General features: G+C 41.5%; 2 protein-coding genes across 7 annotated transcripts in view; both read left to right on the forward strand.

The window, feature by feature from the left end:
• Nucleotides 1-18,803, forward strand: part of adam19a (ADAM metallopeptidase domain 19a) — a 355,481-nt gene that overhangs the window by 290,790 nt on the left and 45,888 nt on the right. For all 5 annotated transcript variants that reach the window (XM_079669126.1, XM_079669129.1, XM_079669128.1 and 2 more), the window contains 5 exons: nt 8,575-8,717; nt 10,594-10,771; nt 13,293-13,382; nt 15,617-15,812; nt 17,585-17,693. In XM_079669126.1, the coding sequence (XP_079525252.1) occupies nt 8,575-8,717; nt 10,594-10,771; nt 13,293-13,382; nt 15,617-15,812; nt 17,585-17,693 (716 nt within the window). The remainder of the gene's footprint in view (nt 1-8,574; nt 8,718-10,593; nt 10,772-13,292; nt 13,383-15,616; nt 15,813-17,584; nt 17,694-18,803) is intronic.
• On the forward strand, nt 551-4,510 carry LOC307031761 (uncharacterized protein). Of its 2 annotated transcripts, XM_079669133.1 has the most exons (5): nt 551-1,568; nt 2,284-2,865; nt 2,955-3,098; nt 3,409-3,664; nt 3,891-4,510. In XM_079669133.1, the coding sequence occupies exons 1-5, from the start codon at nt 864-866 to the stop codon at nt 4,082-4,084; spliced, it is 1,881 nt and encodes a 626-aa protein (XP_079525259.1). In that variant the 5' UTR covers nt 551-863; the 3' UTR covers nt 4,085-4,510. The 2 variants fall into 2 exon arrangements, with proteins under 2 accessions (XP_079525259.1, XP_079525260.1); XM_079669134.1 differs by lacking the exon at nt 3,409-3,664 and having other exon boundaries at nt 3,891-4,029.

An 18,803-nucleotide genomic window follows, 5' to 3' on the forward strand; every position in this document is an offset into this window, starting at 1 on the left:
TGTGCTCTGGGTCATTGTCTTGTTGGAAGACCCAGCGACGACCTAAGCGAAGACTAAGAGCAGATTTTTTCATATTTTCCCTCAAAATGAGAACAAGGCTCCCCTGTGCCTGAGGCTGCAAAACAGCCCCACAGCTTGATGTGTTCTTAGGGTTGAAGGCCTCTCCCTTTCTTCGCCAAACATAAGCAGCTTCCATGTGCCCAAACAGTTCCAGTTTACTCTCATCAGACCAAAGCACAGACTTCCAAAACTCATCTTTACCTTTCAAATGTTCAAGAGCAAACCTCAGTCTGGCTCTGATGGGCCGCTCTTTGAGTAAAGGGGTTCTTCTGGGACGATGGCCCTGAAGCCCACCACGATGAAGAGCCCTCACAACTGTGTTCCTTGAAACATCAACTCCAGAAGAGGCCAGGTCAGCAACAATCACCTTGGCAGATGTCCGGGGATTCTTGCTGACATCTCTGACTATTTTCCTCTCCAGAGTTCTTGAAATCTTGCGCTTTCGACCACGCCTAGGTTTGTTTCTTACAGAATGTGTCTCCTACAGGGTGTCCGCGGGGTCTTAAAAAGTATTAAAAGGTGATAAATCAATTTAGCGAAAAATAAGGCTTTTAAAAAGTATTAAAAAGTATTAAATTGCATTTTCCAAGGTATTAAATTTTGTAGCTTGTTTGCAATAAGTATATAAATTATATTCTAAAGTTTGCCTGAATTTAATCATTGCGTAGGTGTATAGTGTGATTCTGTGTAGTTATTTTTTTTTTTCATCCCGTTGGATTTTACGTCATCTGAACAGGACATTGCACGCTCACTGATGACTGCTGCTTGATAGCGCGCGAAGGTCAGTTTACGCCAGTTACAACATGGGGAAATGCAAGTTTTCATCCAAATGGTTGGAGGATACGGAGTTCGAACCATGGCTGAGGCCCGTGTCTGGGAATAACCGTGAGGCCTACTGCTGCATGTGTCGGAAGGCGATTAGTGTTGCCTCGATGGGGATCAAAGCTGTCCGGTCCCACATGCTAAGTGCTAGCCACAAAGCCGCTGTGGGACGCAGACAGCAGGTCTCAATCGCGCATTTCTGCGTAACATCACCGCCCCCACCCACTATCGCTGAAGCTACTACAGCCTCCGCCACTTCATCTAGCGCTACTGCTGACCTCCGAGTGATGCTGGGCGCCACTCCAACGCTGCAGGCAGAGGTTCTGTGGTGCCTCAACACCGTAATTAAACACCAATCCATCAATTCCAATGAAGGGATTTCCGATCTTTTCCGAGCTATGTTCCCAGATTCGGAAATAGCCAAGAAGTTCGCCTGTGGAAAAGACAAAACAGGGTACATAGTCCGATTCGGCTTGGCCCCTTACTTTAAAGAACAGCTCGTTAATAGCATCAACAAGGCTGGGCCGTTTGTGCTGATGTTTGACGAGAGCCTTAATCAAGCCACCAAGAAAAAACAGATGGACGTCCACATTCGTTATTGGGATGATGGCTGTGTACGGGCCAGGTATCTTGGGTCGCAATTTTTGGGACACGGAAGAGCCGAGGACTTGCTGCATCACATTAAAGTAAGTGTATCTCTAGTCTACTTGCATTTCATGTTTAGGGCCTGCCTGAGCCACGGGTCTTTTTTTCTTCAATCCCAGGTCTTTTTTTATTTTCAAAACATATATTATGAATATGAGTTATGTGCTTTGTAAACGACTGAATCTTTTGTTGCACACATGGCTATTTTTGGTAGATTTGGCATCTTTTCAGACGCTCTTAGGCAATTAGCGAGTATTATTTAAGATGCGACTAGAAACACATTTTTACGACAAAAGTTATTACCGGGGGAAATGCGAAAAATATACATAAAGATCTATTATATGGTAATTTAGCATGCTGCTCAGAGTAATCTAAGTCAGCAGCAGCGCCGTATAGATAGAATAGATAGATTATATTATACGGCTCTGGTCAGCAGCAGCACAGCGTCTCTCCCTCTGGTGAGAGTGAGTTACTATGGTTACGGGAACGCTCTGTGTCTCTGTCGCCCTGAAACTTTCTCGCGATTCACAGTGGGAGGAGAGAACGGAGATACCACCAGTAATGTGTTTCAATTATAAAATGTAAGTTAATATTGCAATCTTGCTTCATGACATTTGAACACCAAATAAATGACTAATTTAAATGTTATGAGTGACAAACCTATAGTTGCACCTTACCGTGCATCTGAATGACCCTGTATTTCAAGAATACACTTTCAAGGATTGTTGCCATTAATTTATTACTGTTAATTCACAGGAATGTGGTGCACAACTGAAGATGAGGCAGCTTATGTCTGTCAGCATGGATGGACCCAACGTCAACTTCAAATTGGTGAATCTTCTACAGAAAGAGCACGCAGAGCTCTATGGAGGTGCTCAGCTTGTCCTTGTTGGAAGCTGTGGCCTTCACACTCTCCACAACGCAGTAAAGGCCGGTTTTACGATGTGGCAGCTTGAAAGGCTCCTGAGAGCAATGCACTACCTCTTCCACAACGTTCCTGCGAGGAGAGAGGACTTCACCAGTCTGACAGGGTCCTCCTGCTTCCCACTACCATTCTGCGGCCACAGATGGGTTGAAAATGTCCGTGTGGCAGAGAGAGCGGTTGAAATTTGGCCGATGCTACAGAAGTACGTGGATGGTGTCAAAAACAAGAAGATCCCAAACCCTGCCACAGCCTCTTATGACACCATTGCGGCAGCACAAGGGGATCCACTCATCATAGCCAAGCTGCAGTTCTTCTTTGCGATATCCAGGACCTTCAGCCCCTTCCTGTTAAAATTTCAAACTGATGAGCCAGTGATGCCCTTCTTAGCTAAAGACTTGGCTGAGTTACTGAAGGTAATAATAACAGTAATTAAACTGAATTTGATTAATCCACACGAATGGTTCTGTCATTGATTTCTTGTTATTTCTTTATAATATGGTAGAGTCTACTGAGACGGTTTGTGAAGAGTGAACTCCTAGAGGACATCACCCCCCTGAAGCTCACCAAAGTCGATGCAGCTGATGAGAAGAACTGGGTCTCCCCGATGAATGCTGACATAGGCCTTGGTGCTGAATCTGTCATCAAGGTAATTTTGATATATTTTCAGAGACGTACTGTATATGTATAGATCTATACAGTTATGGGCCTACTATGTCTTTGCTCTACCTGTACACTGATCCAGCCAGTTTAATATGATAAATTGACCTTTTTACCATTGTATTATGCTAATGAAGGGACATTTGTTAAAAAATTAAATGAACTTCCATTACATATTGTGTAGTTTCAAATAAATGTATATTGAAACTCATTTTGTCATTTCAATGAGAGGTTGATATAAACTTTATTTTGTAAATCATCCTTTCTGCACAATTTACAGTCTATGTATTATTTGTCAGGCACTTCAGAGCAAACCAGGAGGCAGAGTAGGTGAGCTTTCTGTGCTCACGTTCAGGAAAGAGTGCATGAAGGGCCTGGCTGCAATGGTCAAGAAAGTGCAGGAGAAAAGCCCCCTCAAATTTCCAGTCGTCAGGAACATTGCATGTTTGGATCCCACAAACATGAGCAGGGATCCAGAGTGGTGCATCAGCAAGATGAAGAGTGTAGTCCAAAGATTCCTGGAGGACAAGCAGTTGGCAGGAGGAGTTTCAGCTGGTAGGAACAAGTATTGTTTAGGGACAATAGAAGCTTGTGTGGATTTAATTATTACGCATTCTTGTTTAAATTTGTTTTAGGAAATCTACAATACACTGTGCTTTTTATGTGTACAGATGCTGCGAGCTATGTATCTCTCAAACAACGGATGAAGCAGATGACTGTGGAATGAAATATAATGACATATGAATAATTACTTCTTTCCCTTTCTCTGTCAATGTTGTAGGTGATGTGATCGTTCAGCAATTTCAAAGATTTCTGTCTGTTGAGGGTAGAGGTGAAGGCTTCCTCTCCTTCCAGCCATTTGAGCAGCGGCTCGATGTTTTCCTGCACAGGCTGAGGAAAAGCTGGATCTTTAATGGCTCAACTGCTAACAAAGTCCAACACCCTCAGGAGGAGGCACAAAGAGAAATGCATTGAGCTGGAACAAACCGAAAAAGAGTGGGACAGCAAAGCAAATGAATTGAGGCACATGCCATGATGGGTATTTGTGAACTCCTACATGGCATTACCCCGCTGAAGCTGACCAAAGTTTAATGTATATTTCATAGTACAACATTTTGTCATTTGTTTTGTTTATTGGTCAAATAATTTTTCTAATAAACCTTGCATTGGGTTGGTCACAAAATTCATTCTCTTGTGCTTTGTTCTATCTGAATTATGATAAGGAGTTATCATAAACGGTTTAGTTGTGCTATCTTACAATCAATACTGTATAGAGTAAATGTGAGGTAAAGTGTGTCGCCAATGTTAGAACTTGAAGTGGCGATGAGGTCTTAAAATGTATGGAAAGGGTCTTAAAAAAAGTCTTAAAAGGTATTAAATTTGACTTCAGGATTCCTGTATATACCCTGTCCTACTTCGCAATTATGCAACGTACAGCAGTTCTAGACACTGTGAAGCGCTTGTGAATAGCAGTGTAGCCTTCCCCCTTTTCATGAGCCTCCACTATCTTCTTCCTGAGCTCAAGACTGATTTCCTTTGTCTTTGGCATGGTGAGTAGTAGGGGTGTAACGGTATACGTATTTCGGTATGGGCCGTTCGGTACACGTGTACCGAAGTGTACCGAACAAATATAATGTTAAACGTAAAAAATTGAGAACGTGAACAACTTTTTGGAAGTAATTGCAGGTGCTGCGTCGCAGCATTCAGGTGATTCAGAGTAATTTCTCACATTGGGTTCAACGCGTCATAGAGCGACCAAGTCATTTAATTGGACGAGAGGCATACTATGAGAGCTGGTCACAGGGATGCGTTCAAATGTAGTCAGTAATTTGAGGAACTGTCGAAATGGCGAACGCAGATAAAGTTGAGCTCGAAAATCCTCCAGCATCATTGAAGTCTCCGGTTTGGGAACCTTTTGGTTTCGCAGTTACGTACAAGGATGACGGACAAAGACAGGTGGACCGAACCAAAGCTGTTTGTCGGCATTGTTCAACTAAAATTGGTTACGCGACTGGCAATACATAAAACTTGCACACTCATTTGAAAAGGCATCACCCGAACGTGAATATCACCGGTACCAAAAGAAAAAAGACTGAAGTGCAAACCCAACTCCCGCTAGCATTTAAGCCTCCACCACTCGCAAAAAGTTTAGACCGAGCCAAAATCTATTACAAACGCCAAATATCCTTATGTTGCCATGTTATCAAAGCGAGCTTGGAAATATGATTTGCGGCGATTTCATTTGAATGGGAGGACAGCGCAAAACGAGAAGCATTTCGGATACAAGTAGACAGAAGGAATGAGGTATTTGCGGTCAGGGTCTGGCTGGGGTAGGCTACAGCCATACCAATAAATGGCTTAGCCCCACCATGAACAATGATGTTAAAGTAAGCAAAAAAAAGTCTGCCAACTTGCGCGGAGTAAATTGCACAGACAGCAGTTAGTAAGATTGATTTCAGTAGCCACTTGTCTGGAAATACCGAAGAACAGAAACGGTTTTGAAAACTTTTGTCACGTAGTGATCGTCTTCTCAATAGAACATCTTTGATAATGTCTTCTGGCCAATCAGAATCAATATAACGGCGTGGTGTTGTTACAGGAAGTCCCAACGGAGAATACTTTTGCTGTAGTACATCTCTATATACATCGGTACAACATTACGTGTTGATAAAAATCAACACATAATGAAATAATACCCCACGGTTTGATGAGTGATAGGTGTGTGGGCTGTCTTTCATTTTGACACACAGAACAATGGGGGCTATCCACCCTTATCCACAATGTAAAGTAATTCACACAGCCTCTTCCCTCTTCTCTCTGTGAGGAGCAGCAGGTTCAGCTTTGAGAACAAAGTAACAAAAAACTAAAATGGCATTCATTTTTTTAAATATGTCGTGGAATAATAGATTTATTTATTTTTCTTCTCAAGAGAGTACCAGAATGTGTATTTTATGTTAGTATTTCAAAAAATCTCCTGGGGGGGAATACCCCAGACCCCCCTGCAGGGGTTGGGTTTTCAGCATGTCAACTCTTTCACCTGTGGGGAAATTGCAGGATTGGCTCCGGGTCGCCCTTTTTATTTACTACAAGACAAATGTGCCTTTTTATTTCATACAGTTCAATTTGGATTGAGACAGGGAAATAATCTAAACCTCACGCGTGGCGTTTCACTGTCAAGGGGGGCGATATATAGTGTGTATGTAATTACATTGCAAATACTGACTTGAGCCCCACCACTGTATGGGTTAGCCCTACCATAGATTACCCAACACAAATACTCTGGCGCCGCAACTGTTTCCGGTCTACTATGACAGAGAAGAGCCTGTCAAGTTTGGCTGTACTCAGCATTGAATGAAAACGCACCATAGCTTTAAATCTTAATAAGTTTGTGTGGCGTTTTGCTGATCAAGATGGTAATCGCCACATTCAGCTGTTATAGGCATGCCAACTTGATGCTCTGCTCACGGATGAGTCGATGAGAATAAAAACTGTTTAAGAAGATTACCTTACATGTGTAAATATATTTTTCTTCTTTGTGGGGGTCTTCCCCCAAAAAACAGTCTCAAGTCCTGAGAAAGTCAAATAAGACGGTGTGTAAAACTTCACTGCCCAGCCAAAAATAAAGTAACCACTTTGATTTAACTAGGCGAGTAGGTAAGGACTTTCCACTGGACCATAACTGCAGCGATGTATATGTTTTAGCTGAATACACGTTTTTTAACCCTAGTTGATGCAGTTATTCATTTCTTTAATGTTTGTTTTTTCTGATGTAAAGTCAAGGTTATAACTGTTTGCAATGAAGTTGTGGGGCGCTGAACTGTTCCTTTGATTCTTTTGAATTATGATAGTAATTACTAGTTTTTCAAATTTGAAGGAGGGTGAGCAAGCATCTTGAGGAACGTTCCTCATTAACTCCTCCAAAAAATATAGTTTATTTAATAATAACACTGAATATGTGAATCATAACAGTGGTTGACAGCTGATAGGAATAATATGATTGTTAATATTATCATATTCATACAGACACAGATCGATGAGACAGTTAATTAATGTACTTATTGCAGCAGTCTGCATATTTGGTACCCCTGCTGGTCTAAGAGTTAAACCAACTCATTCAGTTAAAATTCATTAAATGACGTGTGCCACCTTATATATTTATATTTAAGGCTTTACTGATGTGCCACAATAATGTCACCTAATGTTATTGAGTTAAAATATCAATATTGTGGCTTTCCAAGTTAACATTGATTGATATGACTGCGATTAAATCAGCATATACTTCTGCCAGGGGATGCCACCCCTGAAATTCTCCTGCCACCCTCTTGCCACCTCATGAATATTTGTCTAGATCCCCCCCTGGTCCCTAGCGAGAGGGTGTTCTCCACAGCAGGAGACATTGTTAGTGCCAGCAGATCTGCCCTTTCGGCAAGCAATGTGGACAAGTTCATTTTTCTTTAAAAAAACATGAAAATACATGTACAATATAAATATAAATAAACAATAATCAATATAATAAATATAAATACATGCAAGCAAGTCATAATGTCAAACTGGCTGCTTAGGTACTAGTACAGTACAGATACAGATTCAAATACAGATTATTTCAGTTCATCAAAATTCTGCACCTTAATGTTTATTTTATTATATTTTGTATTTATTTCAGTGAATATTCACAGTTTAATAATAATTAAAAACCCAAAACTAATAGTTAATGTTTTGTACTAGTACAGTAAAGTTCAAATACAGATTATTTCAGTTCATCAAAATGCTGCACCTTAACGTTTATATTATTTTTTGTATTTATTTGAGTGAATACATTATTCACAGTTTAATAATAATAAAACAATTTTTTTTTAAATGTTTTGTTTTGCGAAAAAAAAATCTGCTACACCGAAAACCTACCGAACCAAACCGTGACCAAAAAACCGAGGCACGTACCGAACCGAAATGTTTGTGAACCGTTACACCCCTAGTGAGTAGGAGTAGTATAGTCCCTCTCAATAAGGTATTCAAGTGCCTGTTTCTTGGAGTCCTTTTATGCTGATTGAATGCTCAGGTGTGGCTTGAAAGCTGATTGGCTGATTAGGTGTGGTTTGAAAGCTGATTGGTTGATTAGGTGTGTTTTGAAAGCAAAGATTCACATGGGGGCTAATATTTTTTGACAAACCCCTTTTTTTCACTATATTTGATATAAAGCGAGCCTAAAAACTTATTTTATTTTCCACAATGGTGAATGTTTGATTATATCAAGTTTTATCAATGCTGGAAACATTGGGAAGAATTTTAGGAAAATGTTCCATAACTCCTGGGGGGCTAATAATTTAGGCCTCAACTGTATATGTCCTGGCAAATATAAAAAAGACTCCTGTATGAAGGATGTACATCAAATCTGCAGGTCTGTGTTTACACAGCTGCTCGTGACGCTGTCAGTCATTCTAATGAGACCCCCTTCTGTCCCCCTACAGGACCACTCTGAGCTACCCATCGGCGCCGCCGCAACCATGGCCCACGAGATCGGACACAACTTCGGCATGAGCCACGACCATGACGGCTGCTGTGTGGAGGCCACGGCCGAGCAGGGGGGGTGTGTGATGGCTGCTGCCACCGGGTGAGACATGAGACAGGAGACGGGGGACAGGAGGCCACGGTGTGTGATGGCTGCTGCCACTGGGTTAGACAGGAGACAGGGGACAGGAAACCACGTTGTGTGATGGCTGCTGCCACCCGGTGAGACAGGGGACAGGAGACAGGAGGCCACGTGTGTGATGGCTGCTGGCAACGGGTGAGACACCTGAGACAGGAGACAGAGAAAGGAGATAGGAGGCAGGAGAGAGGAGACAGGAGGCAGGAGATAGGAGAGAGGAGACAGGATGCTGGAGACAGGAGAAAGGCGGAAGGAGGCAGGAGACAGGAGGCATGAGACAGGAGACAGGAGGCAGGAGACAGGGGACAGGAGGCCTGAGTCATGAGACCTGAGACATGAGACCTGAGTCATGAGACATGAGACATGAGTCATGAGACCTGAGTCATGAGACATAAGACATGAGATATGAGACCTGAGTCATGAGACCTGAGACATGAGACCTGAGACATGAGTCATGAGACATGAGACCTGAGACCTGAGTCATGAGACCTGAGACATGAATCATGAGAAATGAGACATGAGTCATGAGACCTGAGTCATGAGACATAAGACATGAGATATGAGACCTGAGTCATGAGACCTGAGACATGAGACCTGAGACATGAGACCTGAGACATGAGACCTGAGTCATGACACCTGAATCATGAGACATGAGACCTGAGACATGAGACCAGAGTCATGAGTCATGAGTCATGAGACCTGAGTCATGAGTCATGAGACATGAGACCTGAGTCATGAGACCTGAGACATGAGACCTGAGACATGAGACTTGAGACATGAGACCTGAGTCATGCATCATGAGACATGAGACCTGAGTCATGAGACATGAGACCTGAGTCATGAGACATGAGATATGAGACCTGAGACATGAGACTTGAGACCTGAGACATGAGTCATGAGACATGAGAAATGAGACCTGAGTCATGAGACATGAGAACTGAGTCGTGAGACCTGAGACATGAGACCTGAGACATGAAACTTGAGACATGAGACCTGAGACCTGAGACTTGAGACCTGAGACATGAGTCATGAGACATGAGACCTGAGACCTGAGACATGAGACCTGAGTCATGAGACATGAGACCTGAGTCATGAGACCTGAGACATGAGACCTGAGACTTGAGACCTGAGACATGAGACCTGAGTTATGAGAAATAAGACCTGAGTCATGAGACCTGAGACATGAGACTTGAGACTTGAGTCATGAGACCTGAGTCATGAGACCTGATACATGAGTCATGAGACATGAGTCATGAGACCTGAGTCATGAGACCTGAGTCATGAGATATGAGACATGAGACATGAGACTTGAGACCTGAGACCTGCGTGATGAGTCATGACACATGAGACATGAGACATGAGACTCGAGACTTGAGACTTGAGACCTGAGACTGGAGACCTGAGACCTGCGTGATGAGTCATGAGACATGAGACATGAGACTAGAGACTTGAGACATGAGACATGAGACTTGAGACCTGAGACTGGAAACCTGAGACCTGAGATGTGAGCTGTGTCTCTCACTGATGCATGGATCAGCTGGAGGAAGCTAGAGTATTCTGACAGATTTTAGATTTCTCTCTTCTATTCTTCTTTATTACAATCATAGATTTGTAATCACCAGTTCCGATATTTAATTTCCTGTGTAGGCTTTTAAGTTTGAATGTTTAAAAGAAACACAGAATGAAAGAAAATGGAAAGCCTTGGTATGATGTCCCACAACATTTCAAAGCACTGCCAAGAAACATGCAAGTGTTTTCTCTGAGCAGAGCAGTGGAAGAAAGGAGTCAGCGTTTACTGTAGTTAATTCAGCTCTTTAAAAAATGTCCTGTCCCTTTCCAGCCATCCGTTCCCACGTGTCTTCAGTCGCTGCAGCAAGCGGGACCTGGACAGCTACTTCCAGAAGGGGGGTGGCATGTGTCTCTTCAACATGCCCAACATGAGGGACCTGGTGGGGGGCAAGAAGTGCGGCAACGGCTTTGTGGAGGACGGAGAGGAGTGCGACTGTGGAGAGCCTGAGGTGAGCATCTTCATTTATTCCTGTTCGTCTCAAGCCTGTATGACTAACACACCAAATCTAATTATTTATAGAGATATGTTATAAATACTATAGTGGATTTGCCTATTTTCTCTATTCCTAGATGTTTAAGATCTTACATTTTCAACATATTTTCATCATTTGATAGAATCATGACTGTATTACCACACATCTGACATAAATACATTTTTTGTGATTTTTACCTTCCATTTTTTTATTAACAGTTTTTATACTTTATTAAACAGATTAGAAGAAATGTCTGCCAATTGTGACAAAAATCTCCACTTAGTAGCTGTCCTGTAGATTGTTTAATCATATCATACCATCTTTCCTTATCAGATGGAGAACTCGTTGTTTAAAATGTAGTGTGAGTGTTCTTACTGTTCATGTTTTATAAAAATCTTCTTAAAAAAATTAAACAATTTCAGGCTATTTACTGCTTGTAATCTAATGTCGCTCATATGCTTCACACTGCTCCACGTAGCATGAGCAATGGACATGGATGTGCTTCCGGAGTTCATTATACTTTATATGTGGAACACCCCATGTATCCAAATAGTTCTTGTATCAGAGTCAATGTGAAAAACCCCATGTATCCAAATAGTTCTTGTATCAGAGTCAATTACAGACTTTAAAATAAGACTGGAGGTGGACTTTAAGTTAAAATGATATAATATATAGCTCACCATGTAGAGCGGCAAACATTAAATTCCCCCCCTGCTTGTCTCTCTCACTATTAAACAAAGCAGAAATGCTAAACCTAAATCTTTCAAACGTACTATCTAGTCCAGGGAAGGGCAAATGGCTCCTCTTTTTGCGGCCCTCAGATTAATTTATAAACAACTTAATTAATTAAAAAAAATAAAAAAAAAAAACATTTTTTTTTGTTGTAAAATGTTAATGAAGATGTCAGACTTAGTATATTTGTTAATAATTACATACAAAACATGGAATGTGTGTGTGTGTGTGTGTGTGTGTGTGTGTGTGTGTGTGTGTGTGTGTGTGTGTGTGTGTGTGTGTGTGTGTGTGTGTGTGTGTGTGTGTGTGTGTGTGTGTGTGTGTGTGTGTGTGTGTGTGTGTGTGTGTGTGTGTGTGTGTGTGTGTTCCAAGTGAATCTGCGGCCCCCTGGTGGTCAGTACATCAATTATGTGGCCCCCACCACCATCAAAGTTGCCCATCCCTGATCTAGTCTATTCATTACACGTCACCAAAGTAAAAGTAAGCTCTTTCCGTAGAGCAGCGTCGTTTCAGCCTCTTCAATAATGCGCTCTCCATGGCTTTGTGCAACACAGCTGAAAGATTGCTAAAGTTTCCTTAAATCGAGATGAAGTGTTCGCGCTCAATAAACCCAGAGGTTAAATAAACCTACTCAGGTTCAAGCAGCAGAGCAAATTGAAAACAGAAGAAGCAAATTGGTGTCTGACAGCGGTGCGCTGGCGGCAGTGAGAGCGCTGACAGTGGAGCCGACCCCCCCCCCTGCCCTGCATTCAGATCAGACACAATCACACACTCATTGTAAACCAAAAGCTCTCCTCTGCTGCAGGATGTTACAGTGGAGGCATAGGTTTTATTTTGAGAGTGTTTGTGGAAAGTCTTGTTGTTTGGAGGAACATCCCTCTTCTTCTCCTTGTGTTTACCCATCATCTTTCATCTTGCTTGGTTCAACCATAGACTGTGGTTTCAACTCCCCCATTTCTTTTCAATTGTAAACATGGCTTGTCAGAGGGCGCCATAGCAACGAGAGATGTCTTTTTCTCTGAGCTTGGTATGACACATGAGCATTAGCACTTAGATTTGAAATGTTCTGCCTCCTGCCAACATCTGTGTGTCAGTCACAGCTGTCAATCCTCTTTATTGTGTGTGTGTGTGTGTGTGTGTGTGTGTGTGTGTGTGTGTGTGTGTGTGTGTGTGTGTGTGTGTGTGTGTGTGTGTGTGTGTGTGTGTGTGTGTGTGTGTGTGTGTGTGTGTGTGTGTGTGTGTGTGTGTGTGTGTGTGTGTGTGTGTGTGTGTGTGTGTGTGTGTGTGTGTGTGTGTGTGTGTGTGTGTGTGTGCAGGGGTGGGTGGGTGTGTGCGCAGGGGTGGGTGGGTGTGTGTGTGTGTGTGCAGGGGTGGGTGGGTGTGTGTACCACTCTGGAGTGAGTTGCTCTATATAAAATGGGTTTTCTTTTTAGCTTGTTTGTTTTTTATTCATATGCGTAATATCCCCAGATTTACTTTATTAATAGCTTTGTAAAATTTCTATCAACTAAACTATGTTATTTACCTTATAATTGACTTACCAACCTTCATTAACATGTACAAAGGTTGGCAGTATAGTTTAAAACCCTGAATAATAACTTGCTAACTTTCAAACCTGCAAATCTAATTTGTATTGCAATGTTATAAAATAATGTTTCCCACTCCTACAAATGTTACGTTCTAATAAATTTCAGTTATTGAGGAGATTGAGGCTGTTTGATCTGTGTAAAGCGAGTGTTACAACATGTGTGTTTGTGTGTTACAGGAATGCACCAATGATTGCTGCAATGCCAATAACTGCACCTTGAAGGAGGAGGCTCAGTGTGCGCATGGAGTGTGCTGCGAGGGCTGCAAGGTGACACACACACACACACACATGCAGGCAGCAGCGTGGGAGGGAGCCTCATTTGCAGCAGTGTTTCAGTGTCATTAGTCCCCTGTCAGTCAGGGTGCAGTGTGTTGACGTCCTGTACCCAGCACAGCTTCACATCACACACCTTCCTCTGTCTCATCTCTCTGACATCCCATTGTGAACCCAAACTCTACTGAGCTTTAACCTGACAGAAGAGGCAACGTGCTGAAGACGGCAATACGTTCTGCAGAAGAGGAGCCTCCTCCATTCTGTCTCTGTTTATTGTGTATCCTTTCTTTACACATCCTTTCTCTTATTTTGCTTATTCTATTGTTAATTTATTCATTTTCAGCATTTTTTTCAAATCTTGCATCATTTTCTTCAGATAAACTGCTATAGTTTCTATTTACTGCATCACCTATTATTAACTTTCCTGTTCTATTCCACTCATTTATACTCAAACTCGTAATGCCGCTTGCTGTCTTTTACATTCCTCTTAAAGCTGCAAGCTGAATATTAGGATGTTGCCACAGCAAGGAATTGTGGGACAGCATTATCTCCTTAACTTGAATAAAGGATGGTCCAGTGTATGCTATGTCAATGAGATAATATAGGAAGCATTGAAGCTTATTTTATTATCGTTTAGAGAATTGAAGCAGCTCATCTGAGGTGCTTTGGGTCATTCAGTCTGTTAGAAACCCTGCTAAGCAGAAACACTATTCGACCACAGCATAACAATAACCTTCAATGCATATTGTTTATCTATCTACCCAAGACACTGTGAGTGGGCCTTTTTCTCAAATGGAGATAAACTAGATGCTTGAAAATGATGATAGACTTGTTCCGGATCTTCTAAAAGCTTAAATGCAAAACTAAATGTAACTAAGTTCTGCCTGTTTGAACAATGCTTACTTACAAAGCATCACCTTTAAAGACACTGCAAAGCCCTCTTGACACAGTTACAGTATGTAACACCATTACCTTTGTCCATATGATGTGTTTTTGTTTCTATGACTCTGCTATAGCCAAACCCCTGCTTATAGGATAAAAAAGGCTGATGGGCATGTATTGCCCCTTTTATTCTTTGATTATCGTGGAATCATTCTAGCAGATTCCGACCCACCTTGTGTCAGCGCTGGCTCCACATTTTATAATTCTTCTTAAGAAGAATAAAACGCACATCTTATCTTTCTTCCTATAAACCATTCATAATGACCTTCGCAAACCTAAGCCCATGATATAGTGCAGGGGCTCTTATAGGAGGGGAACTCACAGACAGTGGAGGGTGGGGAGGATTCTAACTGCCAATGGCAGGCTTGTATAAAGTCAACAACCATTGGTGCTAAATTCAATAGACATGGTGTCTTAGTGTTTGTTGTATCAAATGTTCAGCTATTTCCTCAACACTACCTGGAAGAAAGTACAAACAGAGAGGGGGGTGACCGCAATTAATCAAAATCGATTTTAAAAAGCATTTTAAGTGTGTCTGTCTGTCTGTCTGTCTGTCTGTCTGTCTGTGTGTGTGTGTGTGTGTGTGTGTGTGTGTGTGTGTGTGTGTGTGTGTGTGTGTGTGTGTGTGTGTGTGTGTGTGTGTGTATGATAAGGCAGTTAGCAGACATTTCTCCCCCAAAATATGTTGATGAGGCACCTTCAAACTAAGAATGAGTATATGTGGGTTTATAATACCACTACAATAAAGGTTTATCATTTTCAAAACTTCAGATATCTGGTGATAGTATAGTCCTTTTTCTCTCAAGTATAATATAATTGATTCTATTGTTTCCATCATATAAAGGAAATGATCATAGACGACTAAATAACATTTTCCGTTTTTAAATACTTATTTAATCTCAATTTAATCAGTCAGCCTCATTAAAATTCATAAGAGATTTGAAAACAACAACAGCAGAACAGAAACAACACAACAGAATAAACAAGCGTAACATCCCTAGAATAACTAAAGCTAAAATCTCCCAGTGAGTCAGTGCAAGACTCAAAGAAGAAAATGAATAGAGTAATATGAGAGAGGAGAGGTGAGGTAGTTCGGAAGCTCCAACAGTAGATCTTTATAACTGAATAACATATGATGGATTTCTCTTCTTCACTGGAAGGAGTTCCAAAAAAACGTTTAATCTAGAGAACAACAATGAGTGTGAATATGTATTTTAGAATTTAAGTGGAAGAGCTGTAAAGCTTTCAAAGAACAACCCTCACCGTTTGCTCCCTATCTCTGCCAGCTGAAGCAGTCAGGGACCATGTGCCGGGAGCCCGCGGGGGCCTGTGACCTGCCTGAGTACTGCACCGGGGCCTCCCCCTACTGCCCCTCCAACGTGTACCTGCTGGACGGATCCTCCTGCCAGTACGGAGTGGCCTACTGCTACACCGGCATGTGCCTCACCCACCAGCAGCAGTGCCTGCAGCTGTGGGGCTACGGTGAGAACAGCCAATTACCACACAGAAATGTTGAGTACCCCAAAGTTTATCTTATAAATGTATAGTAGAGTCCACAGCAAAGAAACTGCTGCATGCTATCCTGCATATGTTGGATAATAGGACACAATGAGCATGACCGATTTGGGCTATTTGGAGTGATTTAAGGGTTTAAGGAGGTACCAAATCCATTTCTGACATGTTCAAGATCTAAAATGTGAGTTGAAACCAGAAAGTGGCCACAATGGTAACCCCGCTGTGCTGATTTTGATGAATTCTGGACGCTGGATAATTGGTATTGGACAGCTTGTAATTTTTAATTGGTATACATAGAACCAGTTAAAAGTTGTAGGATATCTGAACACAATTATTCTAACAATGCAGAACATGAACATTTTAATTGACAAACCAATACACTCTCAGTTGAACATTCAATTTAGGAGATAACAAAGGCAAGTATACCAACTTCAATAATTGGCTAGTGATATGCTCCAAAAAGAGATAAATACATCATAGAATTAATCAAACTGTTCAATAATTATTGCACATGAGAAGCCTCAACAGGGTTGAAAGATAATCAATCAAGAGACTCTATGAGCGGGCAAACTATCAGATCAGTGTGAAGCCTGAAACACTCTGAAATCAGGGGTTCACCAACGGAGGTTCTACTTTTATTTTTGTGAGAGTTAAACCACCTGGAGCCAGTTTCTGCTCACAGATTTCACAGCAGTAACACCTCACTGTATTTCAGAGTTTTTTATCACACTGAATAACAGCAGTTTGTCAAAATAAACACTCATCAAAGCTACAAGGGTTAGCTCTTTTTCCTTTTCGACAGGAAGGCTGCATTTACAAGCATGACAGTGTTAGAACAGCAGCCAGACCGAGCACAACAGGAAGACATTTTGACATTAATGTGTGTCATCCTATTTCATTGTACTGCATTATTTCATTATTTTTAACAAAGTCCAAAATTAGCTTTTCTTTAACATAGATTGTATTACTTTGGTAGGAATGTGGTAACTTATACAATCATTAATTATCCAGTTGAAATAAAATCAGCTATGAAAAGTACATCATTTGATTATTTACTTACAACAGTTTCTTGTCAATTTGGACATTTTTAGTTTGTGGTGCTGTTGAAGTTAATTGGCTTCTACAGAGATGTGTTTCTGTTATTAAGTCAGTTTAATTAAGACTAGCTCACCCACATTAATGTCACCGTGAGGGACTGTTTTTATTTTAGCTAGGTGTAGTATTCAAATGAAAACTGGCAGCTCTGTGTTTAGCCTTACTTGAACAACATCTGCGTCCTGTAGGAAGAAACTGCTATACACAACTCAAAAGCTGTCACATGTAGAATAAGAAATCATAAATGAGACTTTGTTGTTTTTAAGAAGTGAGATTTGGCAAACAGCCGGTGCAGAGACTGAACACAGTGTCTAAAACTCCTAAAACATGGGAACCCCGGTATGAGGACAGATTGGTTAATGGCACTGTGAGCTAAGCATGATTCCACATGTAGTGGGTGAAACTGATATAGGCTTTTTCGTCTGACTCTTTTTCTTAGAATATCACATTTGTCACAGATCTCTTATCTCTGACTGTAGCTGCAGGAGGGTTTAGACTGTTATCTTCACCATAACATCTGCAGACGAGCAGCAGGATCTCTCCATCTGTTTGCAGGAGTTTAACATTATTGTCTGTGTCTAACATTGTTGACCTGGGTTAGTACAAGAGAGCCCAGAGGCCTGATGGAATATGTTGTGTTCCAGGAGCCCGCCCGGCCCATGATGCCTGCTTCGAAGATGTCAATGCAGCAGGGAACGCTTTTGGGAACTGTGGGAAAGATGAACATGGCAACTATATGAAGTGTCAGAAAAGGTAGGAGATGCTGTTTCCATACACACTTTCGATCTATGCAACAACAAACAACTGCTAAAGTAAGAATTCTAACAATTTTGAATTTATTCAAAGTATTGCAAAAAGGACATAGGTGGAAAATATGGTGTAATGTATAATAGTGCATTGAAAGTAGATTGAACAAATGTAATATTTCCCCACTGTGGGAGGAATTAAGGCTTTCTGATTCTGAAATAAATTATACCCTACATTTAGCATGTGACTAGAAAGTATTTCAATTCAGTTTTTATACACTGATTTTCACTGTCTGAGGTTCGTCGAGCGCCCTTTAACATTGTCATCCTCCCGCACCGCTCCGTTTGAAATAATGGCTTCCCCGACTACAAAATGTACCTGTCCTACTTTCTTAAAAATATTAATTACATTGTTTGCAATACATTTTGATGTGCTACTGTGACCCTGAATTTCTTGACCAAAACATGATAAAGTTATTACAATATTTAAACTGAGGCATACTGAGTCACACACCGGAGTGATCATTAGAAGCGACCACTAAACTCTGCAGGTCCTTCAGCTCTGCACAGTTTGAGCTCAGATGTTGAATACCCGTAGCTGAATATCAGACTGACATTAGTTAGGTGGACACAATCACCCCTGCCCGGTCGCTTTTTGTCCATTGGCTGAGTCAATAGGCAACTAACATGTTGCCCTGATAACTTCATAAGGCCATATTCTGTGTTTCCAGGTTGTTTCCCTCCCAACAAGTGGTGCAAATGCTGCTTTATTGAAACGATGAAATGATGAGCCCTGCTGGTGTCTATCACAGTTGACTTTAATAATAATATTCCTCCTAACATACAGACCCTCACAGTCAGGCCCTCTGTTGCCTGTCGCTTGTCGTGGCCTCGTAGTTTCCCTGGCAGAGGGCCAGAGGTAATTAATGAAGCCAAATTAGCTATGTAAATTAGGCTTTGGCTTTAAGTAGTCGCCCCCTCCTCGTATGATCCACTATGCCCAAATCCATTAGGAGTCCCGCAGGAGCCATTAGAGTGTTTTCTGGCCACAGTGAGTCAGAGAGCTGATTGGAAGATAAATACATTTTTTGTAAATGCCCTGTTATTAAGACCTGCA

This window comes from Notothenia rossii, assembly GCF_949606895.1.
Source record: "Notothenia rossii genome assembly, chromosome: 3".
Taxonomy (NCBI): Eukaryota; Metazoa; Chordata; class Actinopteri; order Perciformes; family Nototheniidae; genus Notothenia; species Notothenia rossii.